Raw genomic sequence first — 19,659 nt, forward strand, 5'->3', positions numbered from 1 at the left:
TTATTTGTTACATCCGCTAGGTTTAATTGAAAGTTTTTTTTTTCACTCTGTTTATGGTATCAAAACTGCCTTTGATGATTATTTTTATATGATTATGCGGGTACCACCTAGTTACTAAGTAGCAAATACTTAAATAGAAGAATAAGTATTTTTTGTACTTTATAATGGCTTCGTTTTTGAAGTCTCTCGTTCAACTCATAAGTGTTCAGGGTATTTATTTACATCGTAATGTTTTACATAATTGTAATTAATTTCCATACTTAAAAAAACACATTTACCAGGTATAACAAGTTATGGCGTCTCAATGACAACTCTGGAGGAGGTGTTCCTGAGCCTGGAGGGAGAGAATGCGGAGGAGATTGAGGCAGTGGAGGGAGTGTCATCCGTGAAGTTGGTCCGAGCGAGGGCGTTGTCTAGGAGCTTGTCTCTACAGAGCAAGACTTTGAGTTACCAGGTGACATATCTTTATATGATATAATTATTAAATATATAAATGTGATTTTTTTTATTTAATTAATATTACACCAATACCTCACTTTGCGTCATCGTTACGTTCCAAATAAAACACGACGCAAATTGAAACGCCGCAAACTGAATTAAGATTTTCTATAGCAAACCATGTAAAGATCGAAGATAGGTTCCAGGGTTACGAAAATACTACTTTTTAAAAAGAAAATTGAACAAATTAAACATTTAAAAAACAAAAATAATATAACTCTGCCAATAAATAAATTAGAAAAATATATACCTTTTTTGTAACCAGAAACAACACGTTAAAATTTATATAAACATATTATTCTCTTTCAAAAAAAGCAAAACACACTATGTAATTGAAACTGAACTCTAAAATCAGCAAAACAAAGTGAAAATAAAACTATATACAAATTGCGTTGATTTTAGTTAGAAAGGGAATCCCCGAGTTTTGATGGCATGGCGCAATTAGATACAAAAGTGTTGCCATCTTTTAGAAAAAAAAAGAAATATTTTTTTAATAAAAATTAAAGACTCGAACCCAGAGCACTGCAACCACGAAAATCTAACGACGCGCAGTAAAAATTAGTACTGATTAAGCAGCGACGCAACTTCGAAAAAAACGCAAAACGAAACGACGGAAAGCGAGGTATTGGTGTATAGTCTTCATATCCCTACAATTAATTTGTAGAGACTTTTTTATATGTAAGCTAATAATTTTTTTAGTTTACTTTTTCACTTATTGTATTATTTATATTCCTACTCTGACCGGCTATTCAGGTCTATTTTATTATTTAACATTATATCTTCTTTTGATCTATTTTTTATAACTATGTAGTAGTAAGCAGTGCTAGCCTAGCGGTTGATAATTGAGACTTGCGATCGCAGGTTACGGATTCGATTAACGGAATACAATCTTACATAATTTCAATTTGTGCATTAATTGTATATGATCACCACTGCATACAAATAAGTTTCCAGAGGATGGTCAGCAGCGTCCTCTGCAAACTTATTTGTATATATGTATAATATTATGAGAGAGAAAAAAGTAGAAGGACGGAAGAAGAGCGAGGAAATAGAATTAGAAAGTTAATACATTATTTGGAATATTGTCCCTGTGTACCCAAGACGGGAAGGTACGAGCGTCTTACTAACAGAGGCCATACTAGATAACCCGCCTGCCACGCTTGGCGATTATGGTATTCCCTCCCCTCCCCCCCATAGATATCTTTGTAGAAGGCCTGTGCATTGTATTTTTTGATCACAGCATTATATTAAACGCCTGCCATGCTTGGTGATTATGGTAACCCCCCCCGATAGATATCCTTAGAGAAGGCCTATGCCTTGTATAATATAAACTATAGTATTTATATTATGTGCGACTGTTTTTTCTGTAACAAACTCGCTTAGGCTTTTGGTACCATAATCTAGAACATTCTAGAGACTTTTGAGTTTTGTAATTTTTTTTTATTTAAAGACTTAATGACTTACAGGAGTTAAACGATAAAGATCAGCAGAAGACGACGTCATTACCCACACCGCCGCACACCGCTTCCCACGCGCTTCACTCCACCACGCATGGGGTGGAACACGTAAAGGTAAGGCTAACATATAAAATTGCATTATATACAGGACTCTGATAAAGTATGTCCTGAAGCTTCCATCTGAATCATCTAAACTCAGCGTAGTCTCAATCAGGTAACTTTGGTAAAGAAACGGTTCAAGCTGTGTTCCTTAACATACTTCTCGAGTTTACTTACTGTAAACAGACTTGGGATAATCTCAAGTATTAAACTTTCAGCCTCAAACCAGGAGACAATCAAGTGTCTCCTCTAGGCAATCTTTTTATAAAGAATCCGTGGGATAAGTTACTGCATGGAGCGTCCATCTAAAAGACCTAAACTCAGCACAGTCCGTGTCTGGTAACCTCAGTAAACTTGAAACCAAGCTGAGCTTCTTAAGGTACCCCATGAGTTTAGTTACTGTAAATAGATTTAGTCTAATCTTCTTCTTCTTCTTGAAGTGCCTCTCCAACTAGTGGAGGTTGGCTATCAGCTTCCTGCTCTCTTCCTTATTTTTGGTTCTGCGTAATAGTTTAGCAGCGCTGGCGATTCCGGTCCACTCTCTAATGTTACGAAGCCACGACTTCTTTCTCCTACCAACCTTCCTTTTACCAGCGACCTTTCCCATCATGATAAGTTGAAGGAGATTGTATCGTCGGTGTCGAATTAGTCTAATCCAAATTACTAAACTTCCAGCCTCAAGCCAGGAGAAAGTCAAGTAACTCCTCGATTTTTTTTTTATTATAAATAATCCTAGTACTATCCGAAACACGAAAGTATTACTATTCAGGTGCCGTCGGAAGCACCGGTGGCTGTTGCAGCGTTGGGCGAGCTGGTGAAAACCAGTCCGTCCTGCTGGCGGACCTTCTGCGCGCTCGTGTACATCCGCACGGTCCGAATGATCCGGGACCCTTACAAGCTTTACGTCATGATATTCATGCCCATCAGTAAGTATTAAATCTTTTTTTTTTCTAAAAGATAAAGATAAAATTAATATATTCAACAACGGAACTTATTGATCGAAAACGTATTATTTTTTTAATTTACTTCTAATCTACTTCTCTTTGCAAGGTGTTATAGTTGCAGAGAAAAAGCAAAAATAATCTCCGCAATATATTCATTAATAAAATTTAACACAAGATTTTTACAAATACACATTTTCAGATGTAACCTAAATGAAATCAAAATAATCAGGCGACATCACTGCCAAGGATTCTTGGCATTTAAATATTCGTTTATTGAATAATATGCCTTTTCAATCAATTTACTTTTAATATGAGTTTTAATTTTGTAAATGGTAGTCCAATAATATTTTGCGGAATTTTATTAAAAATTCTGATTCAGTTTATTACAAATGAATTAGTTTTTATGCAGTCGAAACTTTGGTGCAGCCAGTTTTTAACGGTGTATTATAAATACACCATGGATGTGCCTTATTTTTATCAATTTAAAATAATTATTGTAAACGTACAAATTATTATCATAAATATATTGAAAGGCTACTGTAAGAATATTGACTGTTTGACTCTTAAATTTCTAAGAATTCTTGTCATTAAAATATTTATTTATTGAATAATATGCTTTTTTCCGTCGATTTACTTTTAATAGTTAAATATTACATACAGTTAAAATTAAGAAATCTCAAATTAGATGATCTATGCATAAAAAAGCTGGATACTAGCAAATATAGATTGAACATCATTATCATCAATTCAGTCATTGTACGCCCACTGTTGGACATACGCCTCCTCCACAGATTAAATAGTAAAAAGTGGCCTTCAATCAGCGTCATCTACCTAGTGGGTGGACATCCTGGACTTCGTTCGCTGCTCTGTGATCACTCCAGAACCTTAAGGTTCCAGCGGTTTACAATACGATTACTTAGGTGATAATGAAGGGAATGAATTTCTTTACCAGGTATCCAGGGTTGTTATAGGAATGACCCAAATTAAACTTGTCCTTTAAGTTGAAGTATGCCACTATAGAGAAGTTCTGACTCTAGTTTTAATCAAGCGATCACTTTTGATCATACTATGCTGATAATAATATAAAAAATAATCATCACCATGTCAGTTCATAGACGTCTGCTGAAAGGCATAAACCTTCCCCAAAATCGCCACAACTTCAGCGACAACCGACAACCTGGACTATGCCGTCTATCCACTTAGAGGAAGCCTTCCCAGTAGTTGACACTCAAGAACCTTCCGTCAACAACGGTCATCCGCTGCCAATTCAAACGAGCAATTCTTCGAACTTCACCGATGACCTTGTATCTTTTGCCAATAAAGTAACACAATTATTATTTTCAGTTTCATGCGCCCTCGGCTTGTATATAAAATCGCGACAGATTGTATTTTTTCGGATGCAACCGCTCAAGCTGGACCCCAACGCGTATCTGAACAGAACCCCAATAGCCTTAAACAGCGAACAGGATGATATCAAAGAGCTTTTGGACTTCCGGGATTCCCTGGAGACGCTGGGAGCTTACCCGATAGTGGATTTCGACGGAAACTTCTCGAGCCTTCTAGATATGGAGAACTTCGGCGCTTTCAGTTTAAAGGACAGCCTGATACCTTACGGGAAGATAATGACTTATTACAACAGCACGTATACACACAGCCTGCCCATCATAATCAACCTCCTGGACAACAGTATATACAGGTAAAGATCGAAAACATGATCCAAAAAGTCTAACATGATGTTACAAATTTTTCGCTCCTCTGCTTTTCTTTATCTCTTTCCCTCTCCATTTCTTTGTGTAACTTCTTTGCTATCCCTCTCTCTTTTAGTCCATCTTTCTTTTTGGCTCTTTGTCTCTCTGTTTTTCTCCTCTACTGTATCTATCCATTTCTCTTGTTCCTATTCAATCCAAAAAGTTTTTTTGTTAAGGCTTTCCAGGAGAAACCATCGTTTGCGAATATATATATATATATATATATATATATATATATATATATATATATATATTTGATTTTATTATTGTTAAAGATTTATTTTCCTTTCATGATTATATCTTCAGGGTATTAATGGCAGCGTCGAACCAACTGACCAGCTTTAAACCCATCGAAGTGCTGACCCATCCGTTCCAGCAGACGGAGCAGCAGGAGGAGTTCAACCTGGGCAACATGGTGTGCGCTATCTTCATGGGAATGATCTTCGCGCTCGTGCCAGTGACATTGGCAGTGGACATCGTTTATGACAGAGAGGTAGGTTGAACTATCTTTAAATCCTGGATATTTTATTTACACCAGTTCCTACATATATGACATTTTTTATCATTTATACAGGATGATTGCAATTTGGTGTAAAATTCTGAAAAGGTTTGAATGTTATCACTAGCTCATTCCCTGGCGAATATGATATGATATACATGTTATTTATGTAAATGTATACATATATATACATGTTATATATGTGTGAGTGTATATATATACATCAAACATAATATGAAAAGCGTTTTTAATAATTGTACTACTACATAATAAAATATATTATTGTTTATTTTGTCTATCACTAATTTTCATACAAGATTTTGAATTATGATCCGTAAATAATATATTAATAAAAATAATGTATTACAAAGCAACCGTTAAAATAACAATTTCTTTTAAAAAAACATGTGTTAGGGAATCTTTGACTTTTAAGTCGGATAAGTTTGATATACTCACTTGACATATTAAACTATACCCATTGTTTCCTAACTTATGGTGATTTTAGATTAAATATAGAAACAGATATATCTCTGTGTTTGGCACTAATCGGTGTAACATAACTCCTGAAGATGCCCCGTGGAGGGGTGAAACACGTGTTGAGTGATTTGGCGGTGGCAGTTGTGTGATTCGCATTGTTTGCCGCATACGCATTTATCAGTGGGCTGGCGGGCGGTGCACTTTGTTGCACGACTACCATTGCATGTGCGGAAGTGGCTAAATATTGGTTCTTTTCTTAGATATATATTCATTATAATTAAAAACTACATTCGTGGATGTCATCAGTTTTAACAGTTTTTTTTGTGTTTTAATATCAGATTAAGGCCAAGAATCAGCTCCGTGTGAACGGGCTCTCGATGAGCATGTACTTCTTGACTTACTTTACCATCCTGATCTTCATCATGATCATCACCAGCGCTGGAGTGCTCGTGCTTGTAAGTATCAATTCGTGCACCTGATAAATCCAATCATCAGACAGTCCTATCAGATTTAGAGACCTATAGGTGTAGAGAACCCAGCGATTGTTTTGTTTGCAAAAAAAAATTGATATTTTAATTTACAAATAAAAAATAAGGGTTGATCGTAGAGGGGTGAAAATTTATGGTTGTATGTATTCTTGTATGCTGAATCATAAAAAAATAAAAACAAAAAATTTCGTTAAAAAAAAAATTTTAAGTGTGAACAACCTTTATCACTTAGGGGTATAGAAAATAGATAGTAGCCGATTCTCAGACCTACTGAATACGCATATTAAATTTGGTAAAAATCAGTCAAGCCGTTTCAGAGGAGTTCAAGTTCGAACACCGTGACACGAGAATTTTATATATTAGATCTATTCATCATCGTGGAGAAGCATCTTGAGAGTATTATGTGTACATTATCCTTTCCTCCGGTTGGGCTTGTATATGAAACACGTAAAATAAAAAGCCAGCCTAGATCGCCCTCCAAAATTTTTTTTTATGGCACCGGTTTTTCATCTCCCGTTCATCCATACATATTAAATAGGAACTGTGTTTACAACTTTCATGTCATTTTATTCTTTCATTTTTCACAATTTATAAAATTCTTCCCCATTGATACAAAGATCGGTCTTGCCTGCATCCAGCGACTTTTCAAGATCTCGACTATGTCATCAGTCCACCAAGTGGCGGGCTTATCCACGTCGCGAAAAGGCCTTTTCGGCCTCAAAGGGCATTAAGTATAGATACATATATTAATGATTTGTAATACTTCTAGGTGATCCTCAACGACATTCCGAGCCTGACGAACGGGTCAGCCATCACGATGCTCTCGGGCTTGTTGCTGCTTTACAGTCCGTCGGCCATTTTGTTCAACACCTGCCTGTCGTACATTTTCGACAAGATGGACTCCGCGCAGAGCATCATGCCAAACATCACAACATGGGTCGGCGTCATCCCGTTCGTGCTGGTTGCGGTTTTGGATACATTTAAATGGGGTAAGATTAAACTGCCCATGTATAATTTACGGCATTTGATATGGCACGTCGGAAGTAATATTTTATAAACATGATGATTTTAGCAAACTTTTAGGTCTATGTCCAGTTGACGTCCTGTGGGCTTAATAATCATGAGTACTGAATGATAAAAAAAACGCTTTATAAAATCGAATCTAAATTTCTGTCTTACTCTTTCGCTTGATTTGACAAATCAAGTGCATGGTTTTGTATTGCAAGTCATAGACTAAATTTTAACATTAAAATCTATACATAAACTACTTTGTTCTAGAGAACGAATAAACAAAACTAATTAATTTATTTGTGCTCCCATTGTATCATGATATGTCACGTAGACATAGGTGATAGTCTACTACTTTTAATTTTAAATTAATTGGCGATTCGAATAATTAATAAGTGTATGTGTGTGTGTGTATATATATATATACACACTATATATATATAATAATTAATAAGTGTTTGTGTGTGTGTGTGTGTATATATAATACCACACTGCGATCACTAACCTGCTTGCCAAGCATGATGAATATGATATATCCTTCATATTTATCTTTAGCGGTGCCTTACAGCGGTTGTCTATGACCTGAAACAACGTGGATACTTAAAATATATGTTGATTCGTCAAGGAATTAATAAATAAGTGTATATTCTATCAAGTTAATGTGTACCGAATGTTTATATGACGTTCATTTGCAGGCAGTGACATCGCCTTCTACCTCCACATGGTGTTCAGCTTCCTTGATGTCATGTACATACCCTACGCGATAATTTATTACGTTGACAGGTGAGTGGTTTCCTATCATCATTTCAGTCTTCGGACATCCACAGTTGGACAATATGCCTCCCTTATAAATTTTCAAAACGATGCGACCAACCTGTCCAACTGCCATCTATTCTGCTTACAATGTGATCTACCGGCTGCCACTTTAAGGTTACATTCGTTTGTCTATGGGATTACTTACTCCTTTCTATGTTGCTGTATGTTGTATGCTTGCCAACGAAGCCAAAAACCGCATTCGGGAAACTTCGGGTCGCCTTCGAATGTCGTTTAGGTGTAAAGATTAGCGAGACCATAGAGCCCTCGCTATTAAAGGAAGAAGATATGCGATTAATTATTCGCAATTAATTTTATATAAAATTAATTGTCAATAATAAAATAAATATTAAAGAATTGTAAAACTGGGGAATGCGATAATGAAAGAAATGTATCGATAAAAATGTTGAAATTGATATAAAAAGGAAAGATAGAGGAAATGTAGAAAGCAAGGAAACGAATGAAAGATCGATCATAAGACTAATGAAAGAAGAGCGCGAAAATAAAAACACTATATGAAAAAAATCATTTAAAGAAATAAAACGTCTCTCTCCTAAAAAAGATAAGGGTACGAGAGATCCCCAATAGCGGGGATCATTTTAAAAAAAGTTATTAAGCAAAGTTATTACTAGAAATGGTAATTTTTTATTATACTACTACAACCAAATAACCCATTTTTGCTCAGTTTACGGACCTTGTTCAAATATGAAAATTATTTATTGTATTGAACATACATTACAGGGTATACCTGACGTGTAATCTCCGCGGTTTGTGCACCACGCCGGAGCTCTGGAGTTACTTCACCGCGGAGGTGTGGGTGTTGATAGTGGCAATGTTACTACACGTGCCACTATGCGGCGCGGCTTTGCTTGCAGCAGACCGTCTCAAGTCCGGCGGACGGATATGTCCGGTAAGTTTGATCTTATAGAGACCGAAAGACTATGGTCTTCTTCCTTCCCGTCGCATATTTTTAAAAGGAGCTATTACTCTTATATTCTGTTTTTGTACAAAAATCTTCAAGAGTTGCAATTAAATTCTCCCGTAAAAGTAAGCCAAAACTTTTTATATTAACTAGGAATTGCTAAAACTATCTATAATGCTATCTATTCATTTATAAGTAACGAAAGATGTGAAACTATAGAAAAGCAGTCCAACGAAGAGTGCTTTGGACGCGGAGTCGGAAGCTGGAGGGGAGGTTGGTGAGGATGAGGATGTTCGTCGGGAGCGACGCCGCGTGGCCAGCATACTGCAGCAGCCTTCACAGCACGCGCCTGTGCTCGTCGTGCACGTGAGTCTTTTACACTTCTCTATCTCAATCTCTTTCTTTCTCACATACACATAAGTGTAACAGCTAAAAGGTGATCTGGAACCAAGACTACGGTACAGAGACAGGTCCAAGGACGCTAACCATCTGCGAGGTTTAGGGGGCTATAGATTGAGGGGGTCATCGCTATCCGTTGAACATCAGACACCCTAGGGCTGTATAACAGTGTCCATCATACTGTGGTAGAGATATCACGTCTCACGAACTCGTGCGCATATCACAAGGACGAGACCCAAGATGCGATCGCAAGGTTCATCGATGTGATAAATACGGTAATCGACACACAGATACCAGCGTATAGCCTGAGGATGCCAATATGGAGTAGGAAAGAGGAAATGGTCGTACGAAACGTAATCTTAAAAACTAGACATTGATAGAGCATGGTTAAGATAGATTAAGAGACTCCCTTTTTACTTAAAAATTCGGAATTAGTATATGTAAATGTAGAACAAAAACACGGACGATAATGTTTGTGTAGTATCGATCCTAATAATAGGAAAAATCTTGAGTCTTTAATAAATTAAAAATGAAATTACTACTAGTCTAAGTAAGCAATATATGCTACAGAAAATCAATTAATTCAATAATCGACAGAATCTTCGTAAAGAATACAAACTTCGTGGGTCGTCTTCCCGAGGAGCGGGATGGTGTGGTGGTGAAGAAACATTGAGGAAGGCTGCGCTCGCACGGCTCAGTCTGGCCGTCCACGGTGGAGAGGTCTTCGGTCTCCTGGGGCATAACGGAGCGGGGAAGACCACCACAATGAAGATTATCACAGCGGAGGAGAGACTGACTTTTGGGACTGTGAGTTAAAATTAATTCTTATCTTATAAGGGTCTGTGTATTATGTCTATAATGTGACATCATAAATACACAAAACAAGTGTTGCTACTATTAAAAATATTGCAAAATAATATTTATATTGCTGTGAAAAGAAACCGAATGTTCTAGAAGGAATTCTTCTGAATTATTTGACTGTTAGAATTACATGCAAATATCCCATGTCTCTCTCTCTCTCTCGTTAAGGTGATGCTCGGAGGGAAGAATATAGAGGAGGCACAGTCGTCGGCGTTCCAGATGCTGGGCTACTGCCCGCAGCACGACGCACTCTGGAAGAACGTCACCATCCGGGAGCACATCGAGTGCTATGCGGCCATACGCGGCGTCAGCAAAGCTGACACGCCGAGGTAACCTTATTACTCTGGTAAGAGGTGATATGAATATGCTTCCTGGTCCGGTTCAGAACATCATACAGGATGATCATTTATAGGTGTAAAAGCTCTTGGGGGGGTTATAGTTACTTAGTTTTTGTACACTTATTTCCATACATCTTAGATTAATTTATTTTTTGTATTAAAATTTAACAAGCGAATAACAAATAGTAAATATTGGATGTCGTCGTTTCAGCCCATAGGCGTCCACTGTAAATCATAGGTCTCCAAAGATATTAATGGGATATACCATAATCGCCACGCTTGGCTGACGGGTTGGCGATCGCAGAAGAGTATTATGGTACACAGAGGAGGCCCATCATCTGGAATACTTATTTGTGAGCAGTAGCAATCCAATACCATGAGACCAAGACATAGAAGCAGCGGTTCATTTGCTTTTTATCAGTCGATGGATGCTCACTGCAAGGCATAGGCCTCCTTCAGAGATCGCTACGATGACCGATTTTCCGACTGCATCAAGCGACTTTTCGCGATCCTATGTCGGAGGTCTACCTAGTAGGGGACCTACCCACGCAGCGTCTACCTGGTCGTGGTCGCCACTTGAGAACTTTTCGGCAGGCATTGAAGTGCCCCGCCTACTGCCACTTTAGACAAACAATTATATGAGCTATCTCGGTAATCTTGTTTTTTCTTGCGTATCTCCTCTATATAGCGGTTAACCCCAAATGATGGTAACGCTTACTTCATCAGTTGCAGTTCAGATTTACTTTCTAAATTTACCTAAAATAAATACATTTTAAAAAACTTTTAAGTTAAACGGTTTTTTGATACCCAAATTTTGGTGGTTGTGGAAAAATATCTACCTAGTCCGCCATATTGGAACGGCGTCCATCTTGAATTTTAAATTTTGACATAATCATCGTGTTTTACTAGTGTAGCCCTTTCATTTGGTACCCATATTGAGGGGGTTAAAGAAAAATACGTAATCCGCCATTTTGTATGGGCGGCCATCTTAAATTTATAATGTTGTTGATTTTATTATATTGTATTGTCATCTAAATTAAATGTGTGTACCAAATTTCAGATCAATCTGACAACGGGAAGGTGCTAAAATTTCAATTTCTAATTTTGACCCAAACAAATTCCGTACGGGTCGAACTAAATAAAACCGTTTAAAAATATACAGAAGACAAAATATGTTTATTTTTCTTAAACAAGGTAATACATATATACAACGTCGTACAAAGCCTAGTTTTCTTCCAGGATAGTCGACGCTTACCTCAACGGTCTGCAGATAATGGAGCACGCTGGAAAGAACGCAGAGGACTGCTCCGGTGGCACGCGGCGCAAGCTCTCGTTCGCGCTGGCGATGGTTGGGGACCCACGCGTGGTACTGCTCGACGAGCCGTCCACTGGCATGGATCCGCGCAGCAAGCGCTTCCTGTGGGACACCATCCTTGCCAGCTTCCAGGTTAATAATTAGATTGAGATTTTACTTCACCTATTATTTATATTTTAATTTATTTACATAAAACTCTTTATTGTACTTAAATGTATAAACAACAGTAATCCTATACCCAGGCTCCTATTGCTAATATACTTTATTACCTAATTATCGATTGTATTACAGATAGGGAAGCATTATAATGAATATAGCTGATTGGTATTAAGGAATCTGAATAAATAATGACTAAATTAAATTAAAATAGACTAAAATAGCACTAATCTTTGTTAAAAGCATTGTACTAAAACAAATATATGAAGCGAGCGTTAAAAATATTAAAGATTAATCATTTTAAAATTACAGGGTAAAAAAGGTGCTATATTGACAACACATTCCATGGAAGAGGCTGACGCCTTGTGTTCCAGGGTCGGAATTATGGTGAAAGGAAGTTTAAGGTAAAACCAGTTGACAGCATTAGTAAAAAAAAAAATCGATTTTTTATATATTTTATTCAACTATTTGCAGGTGTATTGGTTCAACGCAGCATTTAAAAAATTTGTACGGAGCCGGTTACACCCTGGAAATGAAAATCGGTCAGAATAATCAGAAAGCGGTGAGTAATTTCATGCCGTACACTTTTAAAATTAATAAATAAAGCACATTGTAATATTAATGTACACCTATACCTCGCTTTGCGTCGTTTCGTTTTCCGTTTTTTTCGATGTCGCGTCGCTGCTTAATTAGTACTAATTTTCACTGTGCGTCGTTAGATTTTTGAGGTTGCGTTGTTTTGGGTTCGAGTCTTTTATTTATTTTTCTAAAAGATGGCAACACTTTAGTTTCTAATTACGCCATGCCATCAAAACTCGGGGATTCCCTTTGAAACTAAAAATTAACGCAATTTGAATACAGTTTTATTTTCACTTTGTTTTGCTAATTTTAAGAGTTCAGTTTCAATTACGTAGTGTGTTGTGATTTTATTAAAAGAGAATAATAATTTTATATAAATTTTTACGTGTTGTTACTGGTTACAAAAAAGGTAAATATTATTCGAGTTATATTATTTTTGTTATATAAATGTTTACAATGTTCAATTTTCTTTTTTAAAAGTAGTATTTTCGTAACCCTGGAACCTATCTTCGATCTTTGCATAGCGAACTATAGAAAATCTTAATTCACTTTGCGGCGTTACAATTTGCGTCGTGTTTTTTTGGAACGTAACCACGACGCAAAGTGAGGTATCGGTGTATAGGAATAATTAATCATCGTCGTCATTTCAGTCGCATATTCCACTATTGGACATAGATCTCCCATATAGATTTTCAATAGGAATTGTTGGAAGCGTTTAGCTTATTTATAAGGTCATCTGCCGACCTTGAAGGAGGACATTCTATGCGGGTCTGAGGCGGACGATTGATCAATATGGTCTAGCGCATGGATGCACAGACCGCGGCCCGCCGGTCAAATGCTGATGGCCCGCCGACATCAAAAATAATACTCTCGTACATTCGAAAAATATTGAATTCTATTCTAGAATAAAAAAAAATAATTACCTATACTTCTGGCGGCTGGCCCGCTATCAGTTCATGATTTGCCCGAGTGGACCCTAGTCTTAATAAGTCTGTGCAACCATGGTCTAGCGTCACGAAAGTTTTAGGGGTAGCGTGGATTACGCACACCCCAGGCTATATAAAATAAAAAAGTGCGAGGAAATATTGCATGATAATCTCTAGCGATCCCCCACATCGTGCGGAGGTCGATCACAAGGAAGGTGTTAGTAGATCTCCTCGTTTGTGATTCCAACTCTTCTTCTCTCTCTCTCTCTTCCAACGTTTCTGCTTTCTGGGCGACCTGCATCCTTTTTTCTAGTCTCTATATAATTATTAAACATTATAGACATATATTTTATGGTTATGGTTTTTAAAATGATAGTCATTTTGTATTAATCGAATACAACCTTTGAATATCAAATAAGGCTATCATTAATTTAGATAAAATTAATAATTAAAAAAAAAATGTTTAATAACTTGAATAATTAAGATGAATATTATTATTTGAATTTTTGTATGTAAATGAGATTAATGTTATCGTTTTTTTTTTCAGATGCTAGATTCTGATTTATCAATGACACCGTCGCCATTGAGATCTGACGAGAATTCTCCATCATTAGGAGAAGCAGATGAAGGTATTATTCCACCATATTTTATTCATATTTAAATGGCTGCCGGTTCAAATTATGACATTATTTTACGCCACTTGCTAAATATATACATTGCATATATTTATTTGTATATACTCATAAAAAATACAGTATGATACATAAATGTGACTACAATAATAAATAAAAACATCAAACTAATTCAGATCGCACTTGTCTCAGAAAGAATAGAGCAACAGAGGACTAAAAAATGAATTAAAGGATTAATAATCATTGTTGTTGTAAATATTTTTTAACAATTTTCTTAAAAATAGGTATTGATTTATCACGTGTTATATTTATTAGTAACCAATTCCAAAATATAAAGATCTGTGTAGTAAAAGATTTGGTCATGAACTAAGAATGCTATGACATTTTAAATTTGTTGTTCTCTGATTACCTCAAAGACTTCTCATATATTTATTGTTATTTAAAATATTAATAGTCGTTATTTCTGGATGCAGGTGGATCTGGTGGAGGTTCAGTATCACACGAAGTAGAAGCAGATGGAGAAGGTGAGGCTGAGGCGGTGGACATCAGTATACACACGCCGCTTGTGGCCGGCACTCCCCCACAGCCGAGACAGCTCCATCATAGGTATGTATAAATCGAAGACTGCCACGATGACTATATATATATATATATACTGCATCCAGTATATATATTTATATCTTTATCAGTATAGTATCATATCATCAGTATCCGTTAGTATCCGCTCAGTAACCGCTTTGTACTAAATGCATATGAATATATATATATATTCATTTTTGATGTACGAGTATATATATATATATATATATATATATATATATATACTCGTACATCAAAATAACATTTATGTCTGTCTGTCCGTTTCGTCCGATTAATCTCTGGCTGTATTCGATTAGTGCTGGACGCTGTTAGCTGTTCTGGGTTTTACAGCTTCTTCGAACTCAGAGCTCGCGAGTCCAAAAAGAATCCACATAGGAAGCGTCGCCTGACGTAATATATTGACTAATTAATATCTACTTAGTTTTCTAAAAAAGGTTTGATTCTTTTCTCCAAATATATTTTAGCTGTATCGATATCGGAATTTGAAGAGGATCGGTTTGAGTCGCCTGTGAGTTCGTCACTACGTTGCACAAGGACACGAGGGTGGCGCATTTTAAACTGTTTTGTTCGTCGTTCGCGCGCCTTGTGACTTGAGCAGCGAGATATCGATGTCTGATACTTTCGTGTAAGATCGGATTCGTAGTTAGCCAATATAATCACTGAAAGGGCTGGACCACTTTTGACGAAACTTAGACTCCTTAGAAAAGGACTAATATATAGCTGCTTCCGCTATGTAGCAGTAGTCGTGCAACAAAGTAAATCTTAAATATTTAATGGAATCAGGCGTTACCTCGCGGAAGTCCATCCTAAGTAAGAAAAAGACCAATATTTAGCCACTTCCGCACATGCAGTGGTAGTCATGCAATAAAGTGCACCGCCCGCCAGCCCGTTGATAAATTCACATGCGACAAACAATGCGAATTACACAACTACCACCATCAAATTACTAAACACATGTTTAACCCCTCCACGGGGCATCTTCAGGAGTTATGTTACACCGATTAGTGCTAAACACCGAGACAACTCGGCGGGCGGTGCACTTTATTGCACGACTATTGCTATATAGTGGAAGTAGCTATATATTAGTCCTTTTCTTACTTAGGATGGACTTCCGCAAAGTAACGCCTGAATCCATTTGATATTGGAAACTTAGACTGACAGGTAGCTGATGTAATAAGAAGCAATTTAGGACACTTTAATTTTAAAAAAAAAACTAAATTATTCTTTTGTTAAATTCCATGCGGACGAAGTCACAGGTATAGCTTGTATAGACATAATAATAATAGAAGAGTAAAATAAAGCCTGGTAGTAGTAGTCCAGTGGCACTTGCGATCCTATACGTGGAGAGTATCAGCTGATCCGTGTCATAGGTCCGCCGTCAATCCCCCTCACCGCGCATTCCTCAGGCGAGGTACTACGGTTTTATAAGCACTACAGTACATTTACATATTCAATCATGATCACATAGATATTGAGAGCACTGGTAGCCCAGCGAGGACTTAGATTTCTGAACGAGAAGTCGCGGGTTCGATTTCTAGGATCCAATTTTATATGATTCACATTTTGTGCATTGTCTATATAGGATTGCTACTACTCTGCACTCTGCATACCGTAATAATACCACACTTGGATCGTCAACTTCCTGTCAAGCGAGGCGATTATGGTACATATCCCATTAATATCTTTAGAGGAGGCCTATATGCCTTGCAATTATCATTATCATTGAATTTATTTACAATTCCATCTCTATTTCGGTAATAATAAGAGTAGAGTATTTATATAAATATCATATGTTCCTATAACACAACTTTTATACATTTGGGCACCTGCCCAATCTGCACTGCCTTAGGTTGACTGGTACAGAATGTCTAAAGGCATTAAGTCTGGCATACACACTTAAAACGATTATAAAATGGGTGGATGCAAAAATAAATAATTGAAATATATATTAACAGTTATAACTAAGTGGCACACCGTCTAAAAAACCCATAACATATTTTAATACGGAAAAATAATCAACAGAAGCTATATCTCTATGTAAATATCGTTAAAAATCTTAAACGCGAAAATAAACAAACTCCGAGCGATATGTAACAATTAGCCGCAATCTTGACGGTTGGCAAATAAATCAAGATATTGTTGGGGAAAATAGATCACGACAACCTCTTTATCGAAACGCGTGAAAATAAACATCAGCGTGTTCATTAATAAATTTCCAACTATTAAACGTAATTATATTACGCAAATATTTACCTTATGTTATTACGTATATGTAAAACGTTAGAAAACTCTAGAACAAAAATCTCACTTAATTACTCTGTTAATTTTTTTGTTTCCCAACGTTGGATATTTAATGGAATCAGGCGTTACCTCGCGAAAGTCCATCCTAAGTAAGAAAAGGACCAATATTTAGCCACTTCCGCACATACAAACACAGAGTAAACAACTCTGTGTTTGGCACTAATCGGTGTAACATAACTCCTGAAGATACCCCGTGGAGGGGTGAAACACGTGTTGAGTAATTTGGCGGTGGCAGTTGTGTGATTCGCATTGTTTGCCGCATGTGCATTTATCAGCGGGCTGGCGGGCGGTGCATTTCATTGCACGACTACCACTGCATGTGCGGAAGTGGCTTTTGGTCCTTTTCTTACTCCCAACGTAGGACATATTTAACGAAAGTAGACACGACGCGAGTTTTATAAATGCCGAATGAGACGCGTGTATATATATATATATATATATATATATATATATATTATATAATACTAGTCTAAAGTAATTGTGATTTATCGAACAACGTTCCACGATTTATGAAACCTCCTTCATGGGCGAAGACAACCGGCGCCCATTGTTTCTAGAAATCTGTAGAAAAGGTGCAGACTGCAACAAAAGGAAACCAGACTTAGAAATAGAAAAGACTAAGACTTGCAAAGATCAACAAAAGTATTAAGAATAAGGTTTTTTTAAAAAAAAAAGTAGTAACGTAGTGTTAAATAGTAAAATAACAAATGAATGTAGGAATGAATGTAAGAATGAATGTATGTAAGACTGTAGTAATGCGAAGAATGACAGATCACGTGAAGCGTAAAAGGAGTTATTAAAAGACAATATGAACGACGAATGAGAATGTAGAATAAAAATATAAAAACTCTATTTTACCTAAAACTTCGCCACTCGAGAAACTTTCAGCCCCGATGGCCATCGGTTGCAATGTGGTCCGCCCACTGGCCACTTCTGACAAGCAATTTCTCGAACTACGTCTCTGATCTTGATTCCTCTGCAGATCCTATTTGCGATCTCGCAGCGAAACTCCCAACATAGCAAGGAAAAAAGGAGCATTCTTTTGTCGGCAGCTATATACAATTTTCAATAGGTTCCCGTTTAATGTCTTAATTAAATCATAATAAATCTATTATGAATTAATAAAGTTTTTTTTTGTACTAAATAATACAACGGCCAAAGTTAAATATAGTAGCAGTAAGAAATCTTATATAAAAACATTTTAATGTATGACAAGAACAAATATATTATGTATATGTAAATTAAATATAAACATCATTGTTCGTATAGAACGGAATCCAGTGGTGGCGGTGCGGGTGCAGAAGCAGCCATAGCGCTTGTCGGCCAGTTGTTCCCGTCTGCTGTTCTAGAAGAGAACTTCGCGGAGAGGCTTGTCTTCTCTGTCCCGCAGTCGTCTGTGTCCAGTCTAGCGAGATGCTTTCAGCAAATAGAAGACGGTAAGGGATAGGATATATAGGTCATGTCAAGTTGAAATGGAACTGATTTCTGGGATTTCTTTTTCTAGGAAGAAAAATATAATCAAGTTTATAAAGTTACGTTTGTTCTACCAGCCAATAATATATCTCCGTTGTCCCCAGCGAAAGAGAAGCTAAACATTATAGAATACAGTTTCAGCCAGACCACACTCGAGCAAGTGTTCCTGAAATTCGCACAAACGGAAAACGTCGAATCTTCAGACCAAGAGCATTAGATACTCCTTAACATTTATTTTAAGGTTATACACGAATCACGACCACTTAGAAATCTTTGAGATTAAAAATGTAACAATCGAAAATAAATAAACTTGTAAATTTGTTTTTATAAAGAAAAAGAGGTTTTAATACATTTGTCCACGTGTCAGAAAAAAAAACTTGACGTTTGACGTTTCTAATGTCAAAAATTTTCCCGCTCGAAATGCGATTTCGAAATTTAAACACAATCAAAGATCTCTAAGTAGTCGGACGTGTGTGTTTTCCGCTTTTGAAACTGTAACATAAACGATTGCTTTCAAATTGTGTAGTTAATTTCTTTGGTTTATGAGAAGCTTCTTTTGTATGACATTTCCAGTTGATGAGAGAATATTATATAGGTGTCGTAGTAAGTAATACGTCGTAATCCGTGATGTGACAATCTTTGTTGGCCTATAAAGGAATTATGATTGACATCTTGCTAGAAACATTTTTTAAGTCAATCTGACTATAAACAGTGTTCTTAAACTGTCAACTCGATATTAAAAAAAAAAAAACTTTTGTAACGTTTACGCTGCTTGTTACTGGCCACTACGACCAACATACTTTTTTTTTAATTTTTCTTGCGCGTTTGAATTAAAATTCGAACATCGATTTGGTCGGAATTGTAAATGGTCTTTTTATACATCTAAATATACCTTCTTCGATCACTACAGGCTTTCATCTCCCATATACGCGTTTAGAGGGTTTTAGCGAATATAATATAATTATCGCTCGAACACATGTCTGTTGCCTCTGAGGTGAGGTCATCTATATACGCATTTAGCCGATGGAAATTAATCACCACCAGAACACGTATCAGTTGCCTCTATGAGGCGAGGTCACCAATATATTTGATTAGCTTGTGGAATTGAGTTACAACCTGAGCACAT

The 19,659-nt window shown here is 36.6% G+C and overlaps 1 protein-coding gene across 1 annotated transcript in view; it reads left to right on the forward strand.

Moving 5' to 3' along the window:
• LOC137924138 (cholesterol transporter ABCA5-like) overlaps positions 1-19,100 on the forward strand; it is a 69,784-nt gene extending 50,684 nt beyond the window's left edge. The window contains exons 18-36 of the mRNA XM_068767484.1: positions 282-454; positions 1,965-2,090; positions 2,824-2,980; positions 4,343-4,694; positions 5,053-5,239; positions 6,061-6,177; positions 6,980-7,199; positions 7,914-8,001; positions 8,773-8,941; positions 9,173-9,319; positions 9,950-10,159; positions 10,382-10,542; positions 11,791-11,998; positions 12,335-12,426; positions 12,497-12,584; positions 14,075-14,156; positions 14,633-14,765; positions 18,330-18,496; positions 18,638-19,100. Of these exons, the coding sequence (XP_068623585.1) occupies positions 282-454; positions 1,965-2,090; positions 2,824-2,980; positions 4,343-4,694; positions 5,053-5,239; positions 6,061-6,177; positions 6,980-7,199; positions 7,914-8,001; positions 8,773-8,941; positions 9,173-9,319; positions 9,950-10,159; positions 10,382-10,542; positions 11,791-11,998; positions 12,335-12,426; positions 12,497-12,584; positions 14,075-14,156; positions 14,633-14,765; positions 18,330-18,496; positions 18,638-18,750 (2,990 nt within the window). The 3' untranslated portion in view covers positions 18,751-19,100. The remainder of the gene's footprint in view (positions 1-281; positions 455-1,964; positions 2,091-2,823; positions 2,981-4,342; positions 4,695-5,052; positions 5,240-6,060; positions 6,178-6,979; positions 7,200-7,913; positions 8,002-8,772; positions 8,942-9,172; positions 9,320-9,949; positions 10,160-10,381; positions 10,543-11,790; positions 11,999-12,334; positions 12,427-12,496; positions 12,585-14,074; positions 14,157-14,632; positions 14,766-18,329; positions 18,497-18,637) is intronic.
• Positions 19,101-19,659: the final 559 nt, after the last annotated feature.

Source organism: Battus philenor, unplaced genomic scaffold (assembly GCF_028537555.1).
Source record: "Battus philenor isolate CCGP_79_NKW_IND1 unplaced genomic scaffold, ilBatPhil1.0.hap1 SCAF_23, whole genome shotgun sequence".
Lineage (NCBI taxonomy): Eukaryota > Metazoa > Arthropoda > Insecta > Lepidoptera > Papilionidae > Battus > Battus philenor.